This window comes from Oncorhynchus kisutch, linkage group LG14 (genome assembly GCF_002021735.2).
Source record: "Oncorhynchus kisutch isolate 150728-3 linkage group LG14, Okis_V2, whole genome shotgun sequence".
Lineage (NCBI taxonomy): Eukaryota > Metazoa > Chordata > Actinopteri > Salmoniformes > Salmonidae > Oncorhynchus > Oncorhynchus kisutch.
The window spans coordinates 16,968,596-16,991,301 of record NC_034187.2 but is presented as its reverse complement, the minus strand read 5'-3'; the positions used below and the strand labels follow the sequence as shown (position 1 = coordinate 16,991,301).

Below are 22,706 nucleotides of genomic sequence, written 5' to 3'. Positions count from 1 at the left end.
CTGACTGCATCACTTCTTTTTATAAGAAACATTGGGTTGAAAATCCCAAATAGTTTGCATAGTCAACTTACAGACAGCTCTGACACACACACATCCCACCAGAGGTCTTTTCATAGTCCCCAAATCCAGAACAAATTCATTAAAACGTACAGTATTATATAGAGCCCTTATTGCATGGAACTTCCTACCATCTCATATTGCTCTAATAAACAGCAAACCTGGTTTCAAAAAACATAAAGTAACACCTCGCGGCACCACACCTCTCCCCTATTTGACCTAGATTGTTTGTGTGTATACATTGATATGTAGGCTACGTGTGGCATTTAAAAAATGTATGTAGTTCTGTCCTTGTCTAATGATGTTCTGTATTACGTTTCATATTGTGTGGACCCCAGGAAGAGTAGCTGCTGCTTTTGCAATAATAAAATACCAAATGCCTAGTTAAATAAATAAAAAACAGTTGACAGTACTCCAATTCACCATGACATACAGTATGATCGGTCATGAATGATTTACTGTACTCCTACAGAAATAGCCTTACTAGCTTGGCTTCCCTTATAAGACTGTAGACATTACATATAAAAACCATCAGAGAAACCACCTTACACAGAAATTATAGAACTGAAATGATTCCCTCTTCTACACAACAAAGAATGCTATCTATTCTAAACAATATATTTCTATCTGAATTTTCCGTAACATTGTACTATTCTGAACTGAGCCAAGAAAATCATCACCCACTGCATCCGGTTGAATTGAATAAAACATTAACCAATACACAGCATGTAGACCAGATCTTTTCTATTTCCTGTTAGAGGAAATCAGTCACGTATCTCTTTATTGTTGCCCAGCCCTCCTGATGAACAGATGCACACAGACAGACAACACAGAACAAAAGACACTTATTTCTGTTATCTGCCACAAGGTTTTATTGTAAAGTGGCAACCTCCTCACCCAATCTCAAAAACAATGTTCCACTTATGGCTCCAAATGCACATATTGCCATCTATATTGATATATTTGAAATATCTTTATTTTAGTGTTAAAAAAAACTGCAAGCACCAACCCCCCTTTTTACTGTGGTGTCCTGTACATTCAAATGAAAGTAAGGCGGCAGTTGAACAGTCAAATACTGATCTGTTCTTGTCCATATGCATAAAAGGAATGAAAACTGGTAACATCTCTATCTAGTTAACATAAATACAGATATTCTTTAGTTATTCTTGACCTTTTTGCCTCAACTTTTGTAGTGTATAAACAAAGTGCTTAGTATATGCATAGTCTATTACGTGTTTTGCCATGTCAAATAACATATTGGATAAAATAGAACATTGTAAATAAATAAGTCAGTCATGTGAAAACCTCATGAGTGCAAAATACTTGCCATTAGCTGTAACCTAGGCAGTGAATAGGACTGTCAAGGCATTATAGAAAGCATTCACATTTTCCTATGCTACTGAGCATTTAGTCATCATTGTTTAAGTGGCGAAGAACGCAAAAACAGTGCTAATCTTAATGTTTTTATTGTGGGAGTGTTATTAATCTCAGATAGTGTGACGTTGTTGTTCATATTTGTTTTGGAAAAACCTGTGATGTGTGATCATTCCTTGAAGGTAAAAAAAAAAGAAAAAAAAAAAAGAAGTTGAGGAAGTTTCCTGGCAAAATAACTTGTAGGCTTTCGCATATGTTAATGAGATCTCCTTCCATTGTGTGGAAAAAATACAGACCAAAAAAGCCTAAAGCTATTCCTTTAGATTCAAATGCTATAGATACAGCTGCTAAGATGAAAGCGTCTGGAATCCAGATGGCACGTAGTATTTTCCATTTACAATGGTAACCCTTCGAGTGACACCACCACGTTTCCTCCCAACTTGTCTGCCAGGGTGGCGCGGTCCTGGATGTCGTCTAATCCGTTGACTTGCCATTCGTGTTTGATACCTGAAAAACAAAGGGGAGTAATATCAAGTTAATTCCCATCTGTTTTATACTGTTGTGTTGAATACTAAGGAAGCACTATCAAAAATTACAGGGGTGTCTGGGGGAATTTTGTTTGATCCCACACATTCTTCTCTAAACTTTCAATGGATCAATGGGGTAGAAATTAAATGGTATTTTGAAAAATTTGAAACGCCAACACCGACATTCATGACACTTTCATAGAACATGAATACGAAAAGAAAATAACTTGTAGTTATTAATACTTGATAGTTTTGATAAGATAGCCTAGTTTTTACTATGCAAATTCTCTGACATCACCTGAATAAATTACTGAACCACACGATCATTGAATATCAGGTCAAACAGAACAGAAATAGTGATTGTATATAGCAATTTTCACTTACCCGTGAACTTCTTTTTTATGGCATCTTTAGAGCTAGCATAGATCATCTTGCTTTTCAAGGGCGCACCCTCAGGTGCCCTGGAATGAGGTGGGAAACTCAATGACTTAATAAGCCTAGCGAATAACGGCTTTATTCCATAGTAATCCACACCACACAAATGAAAGCAGCAGCAATGTTTCTGTTTCTCAAACTTTTTATAGCAGGGACCACCAAGCTATGGTCCTCCTGCACAACACTTCATATGAATTGACTAATTCGGTGTCAGATCCCAGCGATTGAACCAGTGGTTGACACAGCCACTAATCTAGGGTACCTACCAAATGACACCCCAGCCAAGCTAGGGAATATAGGCTTTTATGAAACATTATTGACAGCAGCTTTGCACCTTTCAAACTAACAAAGGGCAACGTACAAACTTACCAAAATATGAATACCAGGTCTTCTTTCTTGGATTCTTTTGTTTCGTATGTGGCATCGTATAAGCCGTATCTGCAATCGTTGAGCGGTAAAAGCTTGACGAAACATGCGTATGGATCGTCCACCGACTCCCCAATGTCACCAACGAGGATCCACTTGCCCTCCTCTACGATGATCTTCTTCTTGTCATCGCTGAGGCAAAACAGCACAGCCTTTTTACGCTTTTTTACATCTTCGGTAGAGGATGACTTCCTGACCTTCATGTCATTGAAGACCTTGATGACTTCATCGTTGACAGTGACACCTGAGGCCTGTGGAAAGAGGGGTGGATGATATACAAGGTTCATTCAAGGTGTGATTTAGAACTCAAATGTGAACCAGATGACATAGCAGCCTAGATTATTGTTGTTGCCTCTTCAATAGCTAGTAAACACAAAGACATACTGTTTATTTATGATGTAGACATTGAATCTAGGCCTATAGCTAACAGCATGGAGATGGGAAATGCTTTCCTTCACAAGGCATTGGAAATTCAAACCTTCACACAAACAGTATGTAGCTAGCTACCAGTGGTCATGCAAACAGAGTGACTGCAGCATTGATCATAGCCTTTCTTTCCTTTGACACACAATGAATCAACACCATTTCACTCTGACACTACCTACCGCCATGCCGAGTCATTTTGCATAGGCTGCAGGCTAAAGGCCGGCAGATGGCGTATTGATGGTTTCATTTTACCGTCCAAAAGCATTGTATGCAGCTGGCAATACACTCATTAACCCACTCGGACCGGTTCGTACCTTGTTATTTTTATATCACCCTTTTTATGTTGTCCTGGTGTAGATTTAAAAAACGGAAAATATGCGTACTTTATTTACGAGACTCAAATTTCCACCACAATGCTAAAGTGCTAATGCGCCTAGAAATGCTGGTCCTGGATGTTGCGAATCGCGTTCAGCCAATTAGCTTGCAGCAGTCAGTTGTTAACTCTGGCTGAAAGCAGGGCGCAACATCAGAATGTAACATTAGCATGGTGGTGGAAATGGTGTTTCATAAAGTACACATATTTAACAGTCTTGTCGCCAGTAAATGTAGTTAAGGAGGAAATCGAAGAATTTTCAGCCTGAATGGAGAACGTTTTAGGTACGGAGGGGTATAGGAGTGTATTACCGACTGCATACAAATGCGTTTGGATCAACAATATCGCCATCTACCGGCCTTTGATCTACATAGGCTGCTATGTTAGTTGGCCAAAGTGTTCTCTCTATTAAAGATAACAATCGGACCAGAAAGCCAAGCTGTGGCAATATAAGACATTCCAACAGTGGTGACTGCTGATTAGCCACCCTCAATATATCAAAAGAGTGCACGAAACTCGCTGACCAGTGACTAGTTAGTGACCACCACACTGTCAACCGTCAGTGAATGAGACAGGTAACTCGCTTGGTGTATAGCAACATGTGCATGTGTCAAAGCCCAGGGTATCCGATTAAACTCAACTCCACGAGTTGTGTTGAGGTGCGATCAGTATGGGCAGACTGGAGCTACGTCAAAAAATGACGTTTTCAAAAACGACTGATTTGAGCACGCAAAGCATAGCCTGCAATTGCAGACTTGTCTTTTGGGTCCTGAAATAATTGTGTGTGACTTCGGAGCTCCAGTGCGCACACACTAGTCGCCACTCAACTATATTGTATATTGTTTAGTCGGTTAGGCCCACTACAGTAAACCAGTACCTATGGGAACAATATTGGCTTGCAAATGCTTGCTAGTTTCCACTGTCAAACAAGCGTGGAAATCCGCATGGGCGTATTGGCTTGAGTGCAATCAAACAAAACAGGAGGTAGGCAAGACCATTACAAGTTGACGTTAGATAGTCCCAATCATTAAAGGTAGCTTGTCGTGTAGAAAACATAATTGCTATCAGGTAGCTAGCTATGTTATTAGCTAGCAAGCCAACGTGGCTAAACTTTCAGATCATGAAGGTAACGGTCAGTGGTAGAGTGAGAAACGTTAGTTAGATAGCGGACTGCGCTATAATTAGGTTAAAATGGCCGCCTTGGGATGCAGGCCCTGTAACAATCCTAAATTGGAACTGATTTTACAAACGAAATCACATACATACATACATACATAGAACAAACATTGTAGCTATAGCGCACCACTGCGGAATGTAGAACTGTAACCAGCAATCAAAACGTTGGTGCGTAAGCAAGCAAGCCAATGTCGAACACTGCCCAATGTTGCAACAAAGTTACAAAAAGTTAAAATCGTCACTCAACTAGAAACTACAAGTAGTTTCAGCACTCAACTAGAAGAGTAAATTATCCTACCATGTTGTAAGATCGTCGGTCCTGTGAGATTTGCTATTATGTGGGGAAATCTTTAGGGGTAAAGAGATATGGGAATGAACGTCCTGACCGGGTGGGGGTACGGGACGCGCGAGTATGAGCCACTGCACTTGCGGCGGGCGGGATCAGCAGTGGGATTCGAAGGGATAAGGGGAATTTGTCCTGTGATTTACGGTTAACAATAAAGCTAAATTCACTTGCGGATTTCTACACTTCACTCCGGCAAACCAACTTCCCCGCCAGGAAATTTAAGTTCTCTCTAACCCTACAAAATATTGAGCCCATTTTATCTCAGTGAGGTGTAGAAAAAATATTTACCTAAAATATAGACGCCATTAATATATTTCAGGAACTTCATATTTATGAATCAGAGATTGGCAACACAAGTGAGAGCTGACCAAGAAATATTAAAACAGTGAATTTATTTTTACATATAGAAAATATACACGATAGCAAATACAAAAGCAGAGGTGAGAAAGTTAGGGGGACAAAACTCAGTATTTAAACCCTACCACAAAACAGTTTTCTATAGTTTGAACTAAAATCTATGCCAATAATGATTTACAAAAACAAACATGTTCTATAAAAAATATAATTTAAAGCAAGTTCTTAGCTTAACTAAAATAAATAACCAATGAATTATAGGAAATAAGGAACAGTAAATCAGATTCCAGTGTAGTGTTTCCCTGAAAGATGGGAACCTGAAACAGTCCATGCAAAATTAGTTTTTACTGTTCAGTACTGTGAAACGAACAAATGCAAAACTGTCCATATTAAAGTTAATACTTAAGTCATCTAAATTAACTGAAATGGTCAAAGAAAAGTATGTGCACAAAGAAAGTCTAGAAATGCTCACAAGATACAAAATATAAAAATGCACTGTTAACATTTATTTCCAACCACAATTCGTTTTCCCTGAGTGAATACGAATAGAAGAGAGTCATTTTCAAATATTGAGTGCAAATACTTTCACAGCGAGTTAGTTGTTCCTGCATTATCTTGAGGGAATGATATTACACTGCACAATGCTTTGGGAATGTTCAGACTTTCCAATGAATTATGGTATTCACTAGAGAAAAAAATGGATGAAAACAAAAGCGAAACAGGAAGGGACTACCTGAATTTGTCCAAGAAGAAATTGTTTTTTGTTGAAAAACATCCAGGTAAAAAACAAATTGCTACGGTGTGCATTAATGAATACGTCCAAGTAGTTTCAGTCAGTCGGCTTTACATCCGGGACCGCTTCAGTGGAGGAGTGGTCCGGTCCGCCAGCCCCAGGTTAAAGATCTCTGAGTTGAAGAAGGCTTGGAGCCTTGTTCCTGCTTTAGCTTCATTTGTGTGCTGAGGGTTGTATTGTAAACAGTTGGCGAACATAAGCTCCACGTCCTCAACGTACGCCGCTGTGAGAAAAACATATATAAAATGTCCCATCTGGTGAAGTACAGAAACATGACGGCATAAACATGTTTTAGTTAACACAAAAAAGCAAAATCTCAACTTACTGGCTGTTTTATATGCACAGTTGTTAACCTTTTCTCGGATAGTGCTCAGCGCAATGGGCTTTTTGATAATGTCAAAGTAGTCTGGAACCTGCAGAAGTGAGGAGACAAAAATCAGGTCATTTAAAAAAGACAAAACAATCCGCAAATCTCAAAGCAATACAACAAGTTAGTATTGAGGTTGACTAGTGAAGTAATTAAAACCTCTACAGGATTGGTGTTCCCCCGCGGGACGGTTGAGCTAACGTGCGCTAATGTGATTAGCATGAGGTTGTAAGTAACAAGAACATTTCCCAGGACATAGACATATATGATATGGGCAGAAAGCTTAAATTCTTGTTAATCTAACTGTACTGTTCGATTTACACTATTTCACTATTACAGTGAAATAATACCATGCTATCGTTTGAGGAGAGTGCAGTTATGAACTTTAATGTATTAATAAACCAATTAGGCACATTTTGGCAGACTTGATACAACATTTTGAACAGAAATGCAATGGGTCATTGGATCAGTCAAAACTTTGAACATACACTGCCATCTAGGCCAAAGTGGCTTACCAATAAGACAGTGAAGGTTCCTGAGTGGCAGTGTTACAAGCTGACTTAAATTTACAGCAAGACCTGAAAATGGTTGTCTAGCAATGATCAACCACCAATTTGACAGAGCTTGCAGAATTTTGAAAATAATGGGTAAATGTTGCACAATCCAGGTGTGGAAAGCTCTTAGAGACTTCCCTAGAAAGACTCACAGCTGTAATCACTACCAAATGTGCTTTTACAAAAGTGTTTACTCTCAGAGGTGTGAATTCTCATGTAAATAAGATATTTCTGGATTTCATTTTCAGTAAACGTGCAAACATTTCAAAAAACATGTTTTCACTTTATCATTATGTGGCAGATGGGTGAGAAACAAATACTTTGAATCCATTTTAAATTCAGGCTGTAACAACAAAATGTGGAATAAGTCAAGGGGTATATACATACTTTCTGAAGGCACTGTATGTGTCACTAGTGACGTAGCTAGTTATGTAATAGTATGGGAAAACATATTCATAGAGGTGCTTGCATGTGTGTGTGCTGTTTAAAAAAAAAAACGCATGCATGTCGCTCTGCGTGCCTCTCATATCAGCCTTTAAATAAAGTCAGGTATTACCTGTGTCCTAGACACCAGTTTCATGAAGGGCCAGCTGTCTTCATGCCTGACTAGCTCTACAGTCAGCTGCTCGCAGGCAGACAGCTCATGGACTCCTAGGTTCCTCCCTGAGCTGCGACGATTGGAAGAAGAACCTGAGACTGAGGGAGTCAGGACCAGCCTGGGTTTGTGGGAGACCTCTGCTGGAGAAACAGCAGAAGGAGAATATAAATGCAAAGATGAGCACAGTGAGTGAGAAAGCCTAGAAACTAGAGGGAAATTGTGTAATTGATACATGAGAAAATTAACATTCAACACTTATACAGGCATACCTTTTTTTTTTTTTGCATTACATCTTCAGCAATATAAAGACCCTGGCACATCATGTTAACACACTACTTTACAAGAACACAATTTTGTATTTTTAATCACCCAACACAACCCTCTTCCATCTCCTCTCCCACTGTCTCAACTGGTCTTACCTGAGATTGGTCTTTTACGGGAGTCTGCCAGAGACAGAGATGGAGTGGGCTGGCTGCCTGGCCTGCTGGAGGTACCGTTGGTTGCCAATATCTCATGACTGAGCCGGGAGCTGACTCTGCTGCCTGGCCGTGGTGGAGGTCTGCCATTGGAGACTGGGGTGGGCTTATTGGAGACTGGGGTGGGCTTATTGGAGACTGGGGTGGGCTTCTTCCCTGAGGACCTGGAAGCAGCTCCCTTCCCAGCTGAGGGGGCCTGTTTGGGGGTTGTCTGCTGGCTCCGGGGGGTGGAATGACTTGAGTTGGTCCTGCTCGACCGACTTCCTTTGGTAGTAGGCACAGGAGGTTTCACAGCAGTCCGGACCTTTTTAGCGGCACTAAAGGAGAAGAGGGAGACAGAATTATGGGAGGGAAACTTCAGATATCTGAATAAACTAAATGTGTTGGGTTGTTTTTATTGTTTTAAAAAGTATTCAATTTAATATAAACTACGGCTGTACAACAACAAAAAATCTTGATTGGTCGAAAGAACAAACGACTCTCGGTCAATCGATATAGACACCACCTATGCACTGAGCTTTTCTGATGCTTTAAGTGCACTGTTTGATGAAATAATGACACACAAATGCCTCAAAAGCAAACATAAAAAATACAGCAAGTGTCTGTCTGGCGCATGTGGTCTCGCTCCTCCCTGCTGCATCTGACAGGCAGCACAGCATGTGTTTATCTCGCCATCCGTGCTGAAGCTGCAACATAATTACAGCCATTTAGTTAGTCATTTCTGAACTGAAAAGTTCTGTTTCCGAAATCCCTAATTTGTTTAGGAAAAACATTCCCTATTCCCTCAACTTTTGCTTGAAACGTGTGCATTGCACGCTCGTGACCAATAAGGCCTGACCTATAGCCTATCATAATCGCATCAATAAATTGGTTATTAACTCTATACGTGACAGAAAAATTGATGCAGTGGACATGAAAAATAAACTCGAAACAGGGGAATGTTTACTGGTTACTAAGGAGGGAAGTCAGATCTGTGTAAGACATTTTACTTAATTGTGGAAAGGAGGTTATAGGAGCAAGCTCTGTCAGATTACAATAAAGTGCTGTCAGAAAACCATTTTTAAAAATCTGACCATTTGGAACAATGTAAACACAAAAATGATAAGTACCATAGACTGTCCTAATTATATTTTTTTATGAAGCCTTTATTACAGCAAAGACAAAAAAACATTTATTGTTTAGGCTAATTATTCAAGGCTCCCTTTGTTATTACATTTTAAAACGAAAATGCTTGATTGCATTTCAAAGCATGTATGTTGCGTGATTACATGAAGGAATAATTGATAGATACAGTAGCCTATATTGAAATAGGCGTAAATTAAAGAATTAAGTCTAAACCGGACTCGCTCTTAGTGTCACGACTTCAGCCAAAGTTGGTCCCTCTCCTTGTTCGGGCGGCGTTCGGCGGTCGACGTCACCGGCTTTCTTGTCACCACCGATCCACGTTTCATTTTCGTTTTGTCTTCATTATACACACACACCTGGTTTCCATTCCATAATCAATGTTCCTTATTTAACCCTCTGGCTTCCCTTTCTGTTTTGTGAGTGATTGTCATTGTCATGTGGGTTCGTTCTTTGTGCTCTGGATATTTGTATTTTTCCTTGTTGGAACATTGCTTACATTTTGAGTAAATTCAGATTATTACTCATACCTGTGTCCTGCGCCTGACTCCACTTATCCATTCACCTAATCGCTGACACTTAGGCATACAGATTATAATTGTAATAACAATAAGGAGATCAAGAAAAAGGATTGTATAGGAGCAAGAGCTGCATGCATATTATTCATTATTATGTGCGGTTAGATGACAATATTTTTCTGACCACTTGGAACAGTGTAAACACTAAATCAATTATAATAGCAGAGTTTGTTAAATTATTATATATATTTTTTAAGCCTTTATTACAGCATTGCTAAGATATGACAAAACAGCCACATTTGTGAAATTGCTTTATCTGACATGTGGTTGTGAGGCTTGGTGCTCGCAGAATAAGTAGACTATTAAACACAAAACAGGATACGCCTTATTTCTGTAGATACAGTTGAAGTCAGAAGTTTACATACACTTAGGGGTTGGATTCATTAAAACTTGTTTTTCAACCACCCCACAAATGTATTTTTAACAAACTATAGTTTAGATAAGACGGTTAAGACATCTACTTTGTGCATGACAAGTCATTTTTCCAACAATTGTTTACAGAGATTATTTCACTGTACCACAATTCCAGTGGGTCAGAAGATTACATACACTAAGTTGAATGTGCCTGTAAAACAACTCGGAAAATTCCAGAAAATGATGTCATGGCGTTAGAAGCTTCTGATAGGCTAATTGACATCATTTTAGTCAATTGGAGGTGTACCTGTGGATGTATTTCAAGGCCTACCTTAAAACACAGTGCCTCTTTGCTTGACATTATTGGAAAATCCAATGAAAATCAGCAAAGATCTCAGATTTAAAAAACATTGTAGACCTCCACAAGTCTGCTTCATCCTTGGGAGCAATTTCCAAACACCTGAATGTACCACGTTCATCTGTACAAACAATAGTATGCAAGTATAAACACCATGGGACCACACAGCCGTCATACCGCTCAGGAAGGGGACGTGTTCTGTCTCCTAGAGATGAACGTACTTTGGTGCGAAAAGTGCAAATCAATCCCAGAACAACAGCAAAGGACCTTGTGAAGATGCTGGAGGAAACAGGTACAAAAGTATCTATATCCACAGTAAAACGAGTCCTAAATCGACATAACCTGAAAGGCCACGTAGCAAGGAAGAAGCCACTGCTCCAAAATCGCCATAAAAAAGCCAGACTATGGTTTGCAACTGCACATGGGGACAAAGATCGTACTTTTTTGAGAAATGTCCTCTGGTCTGATGAAACAAAAATAGAACTGTTTGGCCATAATGACCATCGTTATGTTTGGAGGAAAAAGGGGGATGCTTGTAAGCCGAAAAACACCATCTCAACCGTGAAGCACGGGGATGGCAGCATCACGTTGTGGGGGTGCTTTTCTTCAGGAGGGACTGGTGCACTTCACAAAATAGATGGCATCATGAGGCAGGAAAAACTAGGTGGATATATTGAAGCAACATCAAGACATCAGTTAAAGCTTGGTCGCAAATGGTTCTTCCAAATGGACCATTTTTTAAAAATGTATTTTTTATTTAACCAGGTAGGCTAGTTGAGAACACCTTTATTTAACCAGGTAGGCTAGTTGAGAACAAGTTCTCATTTGCAACTGCGACCTGGCCAAGATAAAGCATAGCAATTCGACACATTCAACAACAGAGTTACACATGGAATAAACAAAACAGTCAATAATACAGTAGAACAAAATAAAACAAAAAGTCTATATACAGTGAGTGCAAATGAGGTAAGATAAGGGAGTTAAGGCATTAGGCCATGGTGGCGAAGTAATTAGAATATAGCAATTAAAACACTGGAATGGTAGATGTGCAGAAGATGAATGTGCAAGTAGAGATACTGGGGTGCAAAGGAGCAAGATAAATAAATACTGTATGGGGATGAGGTAGGTAGATAAATGGGCTGTTTACAGATGGGCTATGTACAGGTGCAGTGATCTGGGAGCTGCTCTGACAGCTGGTGCTTAAAGCTAGTGAGAGAGATATGAGTCTCCAGCTTCAGAGATTTTTGCAGTTCGTTCCAGTCATTGGCAGCAGAGAACTGGAAGGACAGACGACCAAAGGAGGAATTGGCTTTGGGGATGACCAGTGAGATATACCTGCTGGAGTGCTACGAGTGGGTGCTGCTATGGTGACCAGTGAGCTGAGATAAGGTGGGGCTTTACCTAGCAAAGACCTATAGATAACCTGTAGCCAGTGGGTTTGGCGACGCGTATGAAGCGAGGGCCAACCAACGAGAGCGTACAGGACGCAATGGTGGGTAGTGTATGGGGCTTTGGTGACAAAACGGATGGCACTGTGATAGACTGCATCTAGTTTGCTGAGTAGAGTGTTGGAGGCTAGTTTATAGATGATATCACCGAAGTAGAGGATCGGTAGGATGGTCAGTTTTAGTATGTTTGGCAGCATGAGTGAAGGATGCTTTGTTGCGATATAGGGAGCAATTTCTAGATTTAATTTTGGATTGGAGATGCTTAATGTGAATCTGGAAGGAGAGTTTACAGTCTAACCAGACACCTAGGTATTTGTAGTTGTCCATGTATTCTAAGTCAGAGCCGTCCAGAGTAGTGATGGTGGACGGGCGAGCAGGTGCGGGCAGTGATCGGTTGAATAGCATGCATTTAGTTTTACTTGCGTTTAAGAGCAGTTGGAGGCCACGGAAGGAGAGTTGTATGACAATGACCCCAAGCATACTTTCAAAGTTGTGGCAAATGGCTTAAGGACAACAAAGTCAAGGAATTGGAGTGGCCATCACAAAGCCCTGACCTCAATCCTATAGAAGATGTGTGGGCAGAACTGAAAGTGTGTGCGAGCAAGGAGGCCTACAAACCTGACTCCGTTACAACAGCTCTGTCAGGAGGAATGGGCCAAAATTCACCCAACTTATTGTGGGGAGCTTGTGGAAGGCTACCTGAAATGTTTGACCCAAGTGAAACCATTTAAAGGCAATGCTACCAAATACTAATTGAGTGTATGTAAACTTTGGGAATGTAATGAAAGAAATAAAAGCTGAAATAAAATCACTCTACTATTCTGACATTTCACATTCTTAAAAAAAAGTGGTGATCCTAACTGCCCTAAGACAGGGAACTTTTATTAGGATTCAATGTCAGGAATTGTGAAACACCTTAGCCAAATACATTTAAACTCAGTTTATGTAAACTTCAGACTTCAACTGTGTATATGGATTTATAAAGCCAGACAAATTAAACAGTTAGGCTATTGGATTATAGACCTAATTAAAATATGGGTTTCCTCTCCTAAATTTTCTTAGACAGTTAAGGCAAGGCCCATTTCCTCACTTCATTGCTGCCACGCCGTATTGTTCTCAACACCAATACGCTGGTTAACTTCGCTATTATGCACATAGCAACATATAGGGAAAGGCGGCAATTTAACGGCACACTGAAGATTACATTTCAGAACTGTGGACTGCGACCACCAACGCAGGAGAAAGCGCATTTGTTATAGAACAAATATTTTTTTATTAGTGTTGCACCATTGTTCTTATGTAATATCAACATATACAACTTCAGTAGCACGTCTTGGAGTGATGACTGTTCCATCCCCACCGCCTCCACAATGGATTAGTCCACTGAGAAAGGCGCAAATTAGACAGGTTTTTTGTACCACAAAAATATATAATTTGTGACTACTTAACTAAAGAAGTCTCGGTCGACCAACAGCCTAGACTAAATGGGGTCTGCCTACTTTCAACCCAATGAAGTACAGTAACGCTCAGAACACACCTCTTCTCCTCTTCCATCGTCTCCTCCCCAGAGTCTTCTTCCTCCAATTCCTCAGAGTTGACAGAGGACCGTTGGCGGGAGGGGAGGCGATTGGCTCGCTGTTTGGGACGGCACTCCGGGCAGAACCAGTCCCCTTCTGGGACGGCCTGGACACAACACAGAGCAAAGAAGAGGTTTAGATTACACCGGTACAGTAGACAGCAGAGTTACAGGCGACCGGGAACTACACTCTTTCATCAGGTTACTTTTGAAGACAACAGGGTCCTCAAATGAACCTCGAAAAGGTTTCATACCAATATTATCGATCGAGTTCCAATTATTTTAGGGGGGGGGGACAGAAGGTGCTTGCCCGCCATTAAAATTGTAGGGGAAACACAGGGTATCCATAGGCCATGTGTGAAGAAAAGCATCATCCATCCTACCTTGAGTTTCGGGCGGACACAGTGGATGTGGTGTCCTCGGTCGCAGCAGTCACACAGCAGCATGTTCTCTGCATCTCCCTTCCTGCGACAGACCTTACAGCGGGCGTTGAGCAGGGACTTGGCCCAAATGACACTGCGCTCCAGGGTGGAGAGGTGGAGGAAGACCTGGGACATACTGGAACAACCCAGCAGAGACTCCCTCCAACGCTCCTGGACCGTCTTCACCAACCGACCACTGTCACTACCGTCTGGTCAGAGAGAGAAGAGACATACAGTCAGACATTATCACAGTATTCACCACCCCGTCACTACTGTCTGGTCAGAGAGAGAAGAGACATAGTCAGACATTATTACAGTAGTATTCACCACCCCGTCACTAGTGTCTGGTCGGAGAGAGAAGAGACATACAGTCAGACATTATCACAGTATTCACCACCCCGTCACTACTGTCTGGTCAGAGAGAGAAGAGACATACAGTCAGACATTATCACAGTATTCACCACCCCGTCACTACTGTCTGGTCAGAGAGAGAAGAGACATACAGTCAGACATTATTACAGTATTCACCACCCGTCACTACTGTCTGGTCAGAGAGAGAAGAGACATACAGTCAGACATTATCACAGTATTCACCACCCCGTCACTACTGTCTGGTCAGAGAGAGAAGAGACATACAGTCAGACATTATCACAGTATTCAACACCCAAGGATGGGCATTTAAGATGTCACAACTTTTTTCAGATATCCGGATAGTCGAAATACATGCGTTTAAAAGAAATGACTTTTCCTACTGGAATGGGGGTCTTGCTCGTGCGGAGGTGCACTTGTTTCAGCACAGATGGTGAAGAGGGGAGCGAGATGAGCAGAGGCCAGTGTCTGACACGGAAAGAGAGAGAAAGTAGCCAAACCTATTTGCGCAAGTTAGACAAACTTGTTGCTGCGATAGGTTAAAGAAGCTAGCTAACTACACTAGCCAGTTAAGTTAGTTAAGTTAGTTAATTAGCCTTGCTAGCTGGCTAAGACAATTTTGCTGCACTCCTCACATCCATTCATATAAAAAAATAGCCTACCTGTTGGTTGATCATTGCAGCCTACTTCTTCTCATTTAGCCAACTTAATTCTGTAATTTGTATTCCTTTTTGCATCGATTAGAAATCTCCCACTTCACTTGCTACACAAGGAGCCTCTGACAGTAGTGCGGCTTTGATCGTCCGACAAGCTACACGCACGAAAAGTGTGTTGTCTACCAGTACATCTTTCTTTATTGGGGCGCACTCAAAAAAACCTGTCAACTCGTTATATTGAAATGTCTAATGTCATGATCTATCCTTATATGTAGCACTGTCATGTCAATAATGACATTTTCTTAAAAATAGGCCTCTTATTAAAAATGTTTAAAAAATATATATTTTTAAGTATACTCTCGCAAGTAATAAAACACTAACGTCCATTTGGATATTCAAATATCCGTGCCTATTCCTAGACCCGACCACCGTCCCTACCGTCTGAGGTTCAGAGAGAGAAGAGACAGACAGTCTGGAAGGCCCAGAAAATCCAGCCACCCGAGTCATAGACTGTCCTCTCTGCTTCCGCATGGCTAGTGGTACATCAAGTCTGACACCAAGAGAGTCCTGAACAGCTTCTATCCCCAAGCCATAAGACTGCTAAATAACCACACTGACTGAGTTGACCCACCCATGTATTTTATTGTTACACACGACACACACGCCGCTGCTACTGTTTATCATATATTCTGATGCCTAGTCACCTTACCCCTATACATATCTATCGCCAACACTCCAGTATCCCTGCATATAGCGTCTTACCTTCCCATGGGTTTTTGTTCTACCTTGTTATTTTTAGTGCTACATTGATTACTACATTATTGGGTTTAGAGTTTGCAAGAAAGGCATTTCACTTTTCTTGTGCATGTGACATAAAAAAAAACATGAAACATGTCACAGAATGCAACACTCCTCTCCATCATCTACAATATAAGCTAACAGTCTTCACCACCCCACCACTGTCACAGCACTCAGAGGGGAGACAAACTGTCAGATCAACAGCAATCACTCACCAATTCCCTTAAAATATATAATTCATTATTATATATTGTCATCTAATTTCAGGTTACCTTTATTGGGGTACAACCAGTCTTTTGAGTGAGACCATCAAATCGATTATTGTTAATTAAGGGAATTTTTATCAATGATGTCTAATTATGTATACATTTCAATCAGGACTGACTAATCCGAATACTATTATGTTACTATACATGTACTAATCAGAATACTAAATGTTACTGTAAATGTATGAGTTTTCATTCTTGATCCCAGTACTGAAAATAATGTGTGTGTGAACGTGGGCAAAAGTTAGAACAATGACTGTCTGTTCCTTGGTACAACTGAATGAACTATCTCCAGACTGTCTAGAATGCTTATCTACACTGACTGACCTTGGCTCTAGGCGAGGAGGGAAGGCTTGAGAGCTATAGGGCCTTTCTACCAGTGTCAAGAAGAGACGGAACATTTAGAAAACGCTGACATCATTTTCAGTTTATAACCTGTGGTAAAATGTGTATGAACTCAGTACTCTCTTGAATAAAGGCTGTTACTTGACTTTAAGACCGGGACTCTGTCCATTCCTATAAAATAAGGGTCTTACAAATCCTTTTGAATTGACAGAGTGTTTAATTTTAATTGGGAATTAAAACAGAGGAATTAAATTCCTTCAACAATTATGCTAGAGGAAAAAGTATAAGATTTCATTTAGCCTTTTTTTTGTTCCTATCAACCTTACCTTCACTGTGTTGATCCTCATCTTTCTTCTCCTTCTTCTTTGCCTTCTGGTCCTTTTTAGAATCTTCATCGCCTGTTGGGAGGGGGAATAAGGTAAGGCACTGTTTTGCCATGAAAGTCAAAATATATCAATTTGAACGTCAAACATAATCAAAAGCCCTAAACCCTAAAAGATCATACGCGTGGACTGTTCGAATGACCAGTTTAGAGTGTGAAAAATACAGGTCACAGCAGACATTAAAACACAGGTAGCACTCATTCCCTGTCTGGCTGGCAGATAAGGTCTGTTGATAGTAGTGCTGAGAGATTAACAAAAATGTCTTATTTTTCAGTTTTTAAAACTGACTGAATTCAAATAATTGAATCGATGTCAATCTTTTTCTGTGAGCTCAATGAGCGCATTCTCTAAAGATTAATCAGATCCAGAAGGGAGTTGTAGTTTCCAACAGGCCAATATTCTTTATTTTATGAGCTAAACTACCTACAATGACCATAAGTCATTGTGCATCTACTTGTCCGGTCTGTGTTTCTTTTATGCCTGGTATGGAAGAGGAAGAAGAATTCGTGATCGTGAGGGGATAGAGCAGCTGTTGCTTCGTGAGATATCTCTCCATGAAAATACATGATCTAAGTGACTGATATTTGGGATTCAGTCATAAAAGTATGCCTTATTTACTTTTAAGTACTACAAAATAGTGATTCTGTCAGACAGCATTGGAAGCAGCTCTATAGAGATGACTAGTAATTAAATAAAGTCAAATAAAATAAATGCAATACACAAAAATATTTTAAAGTAATGCGAATAAATGGTTAATCAGTGATAAGCAGTAATGGGCAGTCACTACCATCACAGGACTTGTATTAATTGTTTTATTGTTACAGAATTCAACCCAAACAATGAAAGTCAGTGATTATTTAAATAAAATCAGGCTGACATCAAGTAAGCATTTACTACTCAGCCCTAGTTAAAATTTGCTCGGATAAAGGCCTCTGACCATGTTCCCTCCAATTTTTTCCAGCACGGAGCAAATTTCAGGTCTGCTGAGTGCAGACTTGAACTTTGTGAAAATTCTGTCCAACTTCCAGCGTACATTTACTTTGAACACTGAGGCTGTACCCACTTTAAGTTAGTTATAACAGTGGCCAAGTTGGCTACTTGATCATAATGTTGGCCTACCATCAAAAACAATGGAGAAAATGCCTTCCATAACATTTTAACATGGAAATAGCTGTTATATCATTCAGCCTACAGTAGCAGCCAATGTGAAGTGCTCAATGTAGGCCTACATTCCATGAGACTTTTGAAAAAAACATACAGGGCTTGACGTGAACCTGTTTATTCACTTGTCCTTCAGACAAGGATGTGACAAAGTGTGGTTGTTTTGTTTGACGCAAGAAACCACTTTACAAAGTTAAAAACGCACCATTATTCCCATACCATTATTACAAAGAAGCAGACAAATTATGCTACCCTCTGCCGACTTAGCTTATTCAAGCCGGTCTCAAAATACAACACTGTCCCTTTAAGAATTAAAAAAAATTAAATAATAACTTTACCTGACTGACTTTTCAAAGATGTCTAGAAACGTACACATTTTGTGCTCTTGTAGGAAGCAATCACTCCCCTATTCCTGACAACAAATGATCTATAACTTGGCTAATAACGCACTAACTAGCAAAGGATATGAACACAATGGGCACACGTGGCTACATGCAGCCTCCGCTTTGATCTCAAAACAAGCGCATCTACTCACGACCGCTCATACTGTAAACAGTCCAGTTCAAAGTAAATGGCACAGATCCATATGGCAATGGTCTATTTGCATATAGGCCTACTGCAGGTGTGATAGTTTATGCAACACTAGTCTATATAAAGTACAGGCTGAGTCATGTGTGTCATTGCAATAGAATCCTACTCTGATGCGTTCTGCCTACAACAAAATCTCTTGCATATTTTGTTTTATTCGATATGTTGCATTGAAAGTGGCTAATATTGCGTTGATTCAATCACAATTGCCACAGTAAATGGAAACGTTGATAAGGTTAACAGGGAAAACTTCAGAAAAGGTTGGCGACCACTGTTCTGAATCAAGAACCTTCTCAGTCAAAATGCAAGCCGAGATCTATGACTTAAAAAACGTAAGCCATGCAACATTAACCAGTTAAAAACAGTACTGTGGCAATGAGGTTTGTGCAGTAAGCTGTAGGCCCAAAACATTACCACATATTGACTTTGCTTGAAATTGCCCTGCCAATGAATGCATTGTTGTTCAGGCCATTTAAAAAAAAAAATTCTCAAATTTGAGGTATGCTATATGATCACATCGGTAATATATTACTTGTGAAGTACAGCTGAGTGAGCATACATTTGAAATAATTTGCTTTTTATTTTACTGGGTGGATGGTGCCTGGACATGGTCAGCTTTAGTGGAGGGAGAGCGCAGCAGACTGAGGGTCTGCTTCTCAACATCACTCCACTATCCCTTTCCTCCACTGACCAAAAAAGACACCATCTTCCAGCTGATGGTGAAACTCGAGTCTCACCGCATTATTTCTGCCTCATGCACAAATTCATGTTGTTACTCCTATGAACAGACAAAGTGAAATATTGGCGTTAAAAAAATACCCAAGACTATCAATACACTCCGCCAACCCTGATGTCCTAGCCGTGTCTGAATCCTGGCTAAGGAAAGCCACCAAAAATTCTGACATTTCCATCCCAAACTACAACATTTTCCAACATGATAGAACTGCCAGGGGGAGGAGTTGCAATCTACTGCAGAGATAGAACTCTGCAGAGTTCTGTCATACTATCCAGGTCTGTGCAATTTGAGCTTCTACTTTTACAAATCCAGCTTTCCAGAAACAAGTCTCTCACCGTTGTCACTTGTTATAGACCCCCCTCAGCCCCCAGCTGTGCCCTGGACACCATATGTGAATAGATTGAAGATGTTTGGTGACCTAAACTGGGATATGCTTAACACCCCGGACGTCCTACAATCTAAATTAGATGCCCTCAATCTCACACAAATGATCAAGGAACCTACCATGTACAACCCTAAATCCGTAAACACGGGCACCCTAATAGATATAATCCTGACCAACTTGCCCTCTAAATACACCTCTACTGTCTTCAACAAGGACCTCAGCGATCACTGCCTCATTGCCTGAGTCCATAATGGGGCCGCGGTCAAACAACCATCACTGTCATACGCTCCCTAAAACACTTCAGCGAGCAGGCCTTTCTAATCGACCTGGCCCAGGTATCCTGGAAGGATATTTACCTCATCCCGTTAGTAGAGGATGCCTGGTTGCTCTTTAAATGTACTTTCCTCACCATTGTAAATAAGCATGCCCCATTCAAAAAATGTGTATAAAACAAAGAACAGATATAGCCCTTGGTTCACCCCAGACCTGTCTGCCCTTGACCAGCACAAAAATATCCTGTGGCGTTCTGCATTAGCATCGAATAGCCCCCACGATATGCAACTTTTCAGGCAAAGTTAGGAACCAATATACACAGTTACTTAGGAAAGCTTAGGCTGGCTTTTTCAAACAGAAATTTGCATCCTGTAGCACTAATTCCAAAAAGTTCTGGGACACTGTAAAGTCCATGGAGAATAAGAGCACCTCCTCCCAGCTGCCCACTGCACTAGGAGAGGCTAGGAAACACCGTCACCACCGATAAATCTACAATAATCGAGAACTTCAATAAGCATTTCTCTACGGCTGGCCATGCTTTCCACCTGGCTACCCCTACCAACAGCTCTGTACCCCCCCGCTTCTCCTTCACCCAAATCCAGACAGAGGATGTTCTGAAAGAGCGGCAAAATCTGAATCCCTACAAATCAGCTGGGATAGAATCATCTGGACCCTCTAAAATTCTGCCGAAATTGTTGCAACCCCTACTACTAGCCTGTTTAACCTCTCGTATCGTCTAAGATCTGACACGCTCATCCCCCTCTTCAAAGGGGAGACACTCTAGACCCAAACTGTTATAGACCTATATCCACCCTGCTCTGCCTTTCTAAAATCTTCAAAAGCCAAGTTAACAATATCACCGACCATTTTGAATTCCCCTGTACCTTCTCTACTATGCAATTTGGTTTCCGAGCTGGTCATGGGTGCACCTCAGCCACGCTCAAGGTCCTAAACGATATCATAACCGCCATTGATAAATAAATAAAGGTAAAAAAAAAAAAATTGATAAGAGACAATACTGTGCAGCTGTATTCATCGACCTGGCCAAGGCTTTCGACACGGTCAATCACCGTTCTGTTATCGGCAGACTCAGCCTGGGTTTCTCTAATGACTGCCTCGCCTGGTTCACTAACTACTTCTCAAATAGAGTTCAGTGTGTCAAATCGGAGGGCCTGTTGTCCAGACCTCCGGCAGTCTCTATGGGGGTACCACAGGGTTCAAATCTCGGGCCGACTCTTTTCTATGTATGTGTGTGTATGCATGCATGTTAATGATGTCGCTCTTGCTGCTGGTGATTCTCTGATCCACCTCTACGCAGACGACACCATTCTGTATACATCTGGTCCTTCTTTGAACACTTAACACACCTCCAAACGAGCTTCAATGCCATACAACACTTCTTCCGTGGCCTCCTGCTTTTAAATGCATCTAAAACGAAATGCATGCTCTTCAACCGATCGCTGCCCGCACCCGCCCGACGAGCATCACTACTCTGGACGGTTCGGACTTAGAATATGTGGACAACTACAAATACCTAGGTGTCTGGTTAGACTGTAAACTCTCCTTCCAGACTCACATTAAGCATCTCCAATCCAAAATTAAATCTAGAATCAGCTTCCTATATCGCAACAAAGCATCCTTCACTCATGCTGCCAAACATACCCTCGTAAAACTGACCATCCTACCGATCCTTGACTTCGGCGATGTCAACTATAAAATAGCCTCCAAAACTCTACTCAACAAACTGGATGCAGTCTATCACAGTGCCATCAGTTTTGTCACCAAAGCCCCATATACTACCCACCACTGCGACCTGTATGCTCTCGTTGGTTGGCCCTCGCTACATATTAGTCGCCAAACCCACTGGCTCCAGGTCATCTATAAGTCTTTGCTAGGTAAAGCCCGCCTTATCTCAGCTCACTGGTCACCATAGCAACACCCACCCGTAGCACACACTCCAGCAGGTATATTTCACTGGTCATCCCCAAAGCCAACACTCATTTGGCCGCCTTTCCTTCCAGTTCTCTACTGCCAGTGACTGGAACGAATTGAAAAAGTCTCTGAAGCTGGAGACCTATATCTCCCTCTCTAACTTTAAGAATCAGCTGTCAGAGCAGCTTTCCGATCACTGTACCTGTACACAACCCGTCTGTAAATAGCACACCCAACTACCTCATCCCCATATTGTTATTTATTTCTGCTCTTTTGCACCCCAGTATCTCTACTTGCACATCATCATCAGCACATCTATCACTCCAGTGTTAATGCTAAATTGTAATTACTTCACCTCTATGTCCTATTTATTGCCTTACCTCCCTTATCTTACTACATTTGCACACACGGTACATATATTTTTCTATTGTGTTATTGGCTGTACATTTGTTTATCCCATGTGTAACTCTGTGTTGTCTGTTCACACTGCTTTGCTTTATCTTGGCCAGGTCACAGTTGTAAATGATAACTTATTCTCAACTGGCCTACCTGGTTAAATAAAAGGTGATAAAAAAAAAAAATAAAAAAATTTATATATATATATATATATATATATATATATATATATATATATATATATATATATATATATATATATATATATATATATACAT

At 40.7% G+C, this 22,706-nt stretch overlaps 2 protein-coding genes across 12 annotated transcripts in view; both read right to left on the bottom strand.

The window, feature by feature from the left end:
• Positions 1 to 911: 911 nt before the first annotated feature.
• On the bottom strand, positions 912 to 5,371 carry cfl2 (cofilin 2 (muscle)). The gene is made up of 4 exons (XM_020501474.2): positions 5,093 to 5,371; positions 2,763 to 3,070; positions 2,343 to 2,419; positions 912 to 1,938 (listed from the first exon to the last, which is right to left on the bottom strand). The coding sequence occupies exons 1-4, from the start codon at positions 5,093 to 5,095 to the stop codon at positions 1,826 to 1,828; spliced, it is 501 nt and encodes a 166-aa protein (XP_020357063.1). The 5' UTR covers positions 5,096 to 5,371; the 3' UTR covers positions 912 to 1,825.
• A 144-nt stretch (positions 5,372 to 5,515) lies between these two features.
• Positions 5,516 to 22,706, bottom strand: part of LOC109904244 (bromodomain adjacent to zinc finger domain protein 1A-like) — a 41,007-nt gene continuing 23,816 nt past the window's right edge. For 9 of the 11 annotated variants that reach the window (XM_020501477.2, XM_031787938.1, XM_031787937.1 and 6 more), the window contains 7 exons: positions 16,901 to 16,972; positions 14,102 to 14,349; positions 13,680 to 13,825; positions 8,226 to 8,599; positions 7,765 to 7,946; positions 6,613 to 6,700; positions 5,516 to 6,510 (listed from right to left, as the gene is read on the bottom strand). In XM_020501477.2, the coding sequence (XP_020357066.1) occupies positions 6,338 to 6,510; positions 6,613 to 6,700; positions 7,765 to 7,946; positions 8,226 to 8,599; positions 13,680 to 13,825; positions 14,102 to 14,349; positions 16,901 to 16,972 (1,283 nt within the window). In that variant the 3' untranslated portion in view covers positions 5,516 to 6,337. The remainder of the gene's footprint in view (positions 6,511 to 6,612; positions 6,701 to 7,764; positions 7,947 to 8,225; positions 8,600 to 13,679; positions 13,826 to 14,101; positions 14,350 to 16,900; positions 16,973 to 22,706) is intronic. The other 2 variants (XM_020501480.2, XM_031787940.1) reach the window with 1 other exon arrangement.

Coding starts and splice junctions, on each gene's coding strand:
- cfl2 (XM_020501474.2), bottom strand. Junction 2,420..2,762: donor GACCTGGTATTCATATTTTG/GTAAGTTTGTAC, acceptor ACCTCATTCCAG/GGCACCTGAGGGTGCGCCCT. Junction 1,939..2,342: donor CATAAAAAAGAAGTTCACGG/GTAAGTGAAAAT, acceptor TTTGTTTTTCAG/GTATCAAACACGAATGGCAA.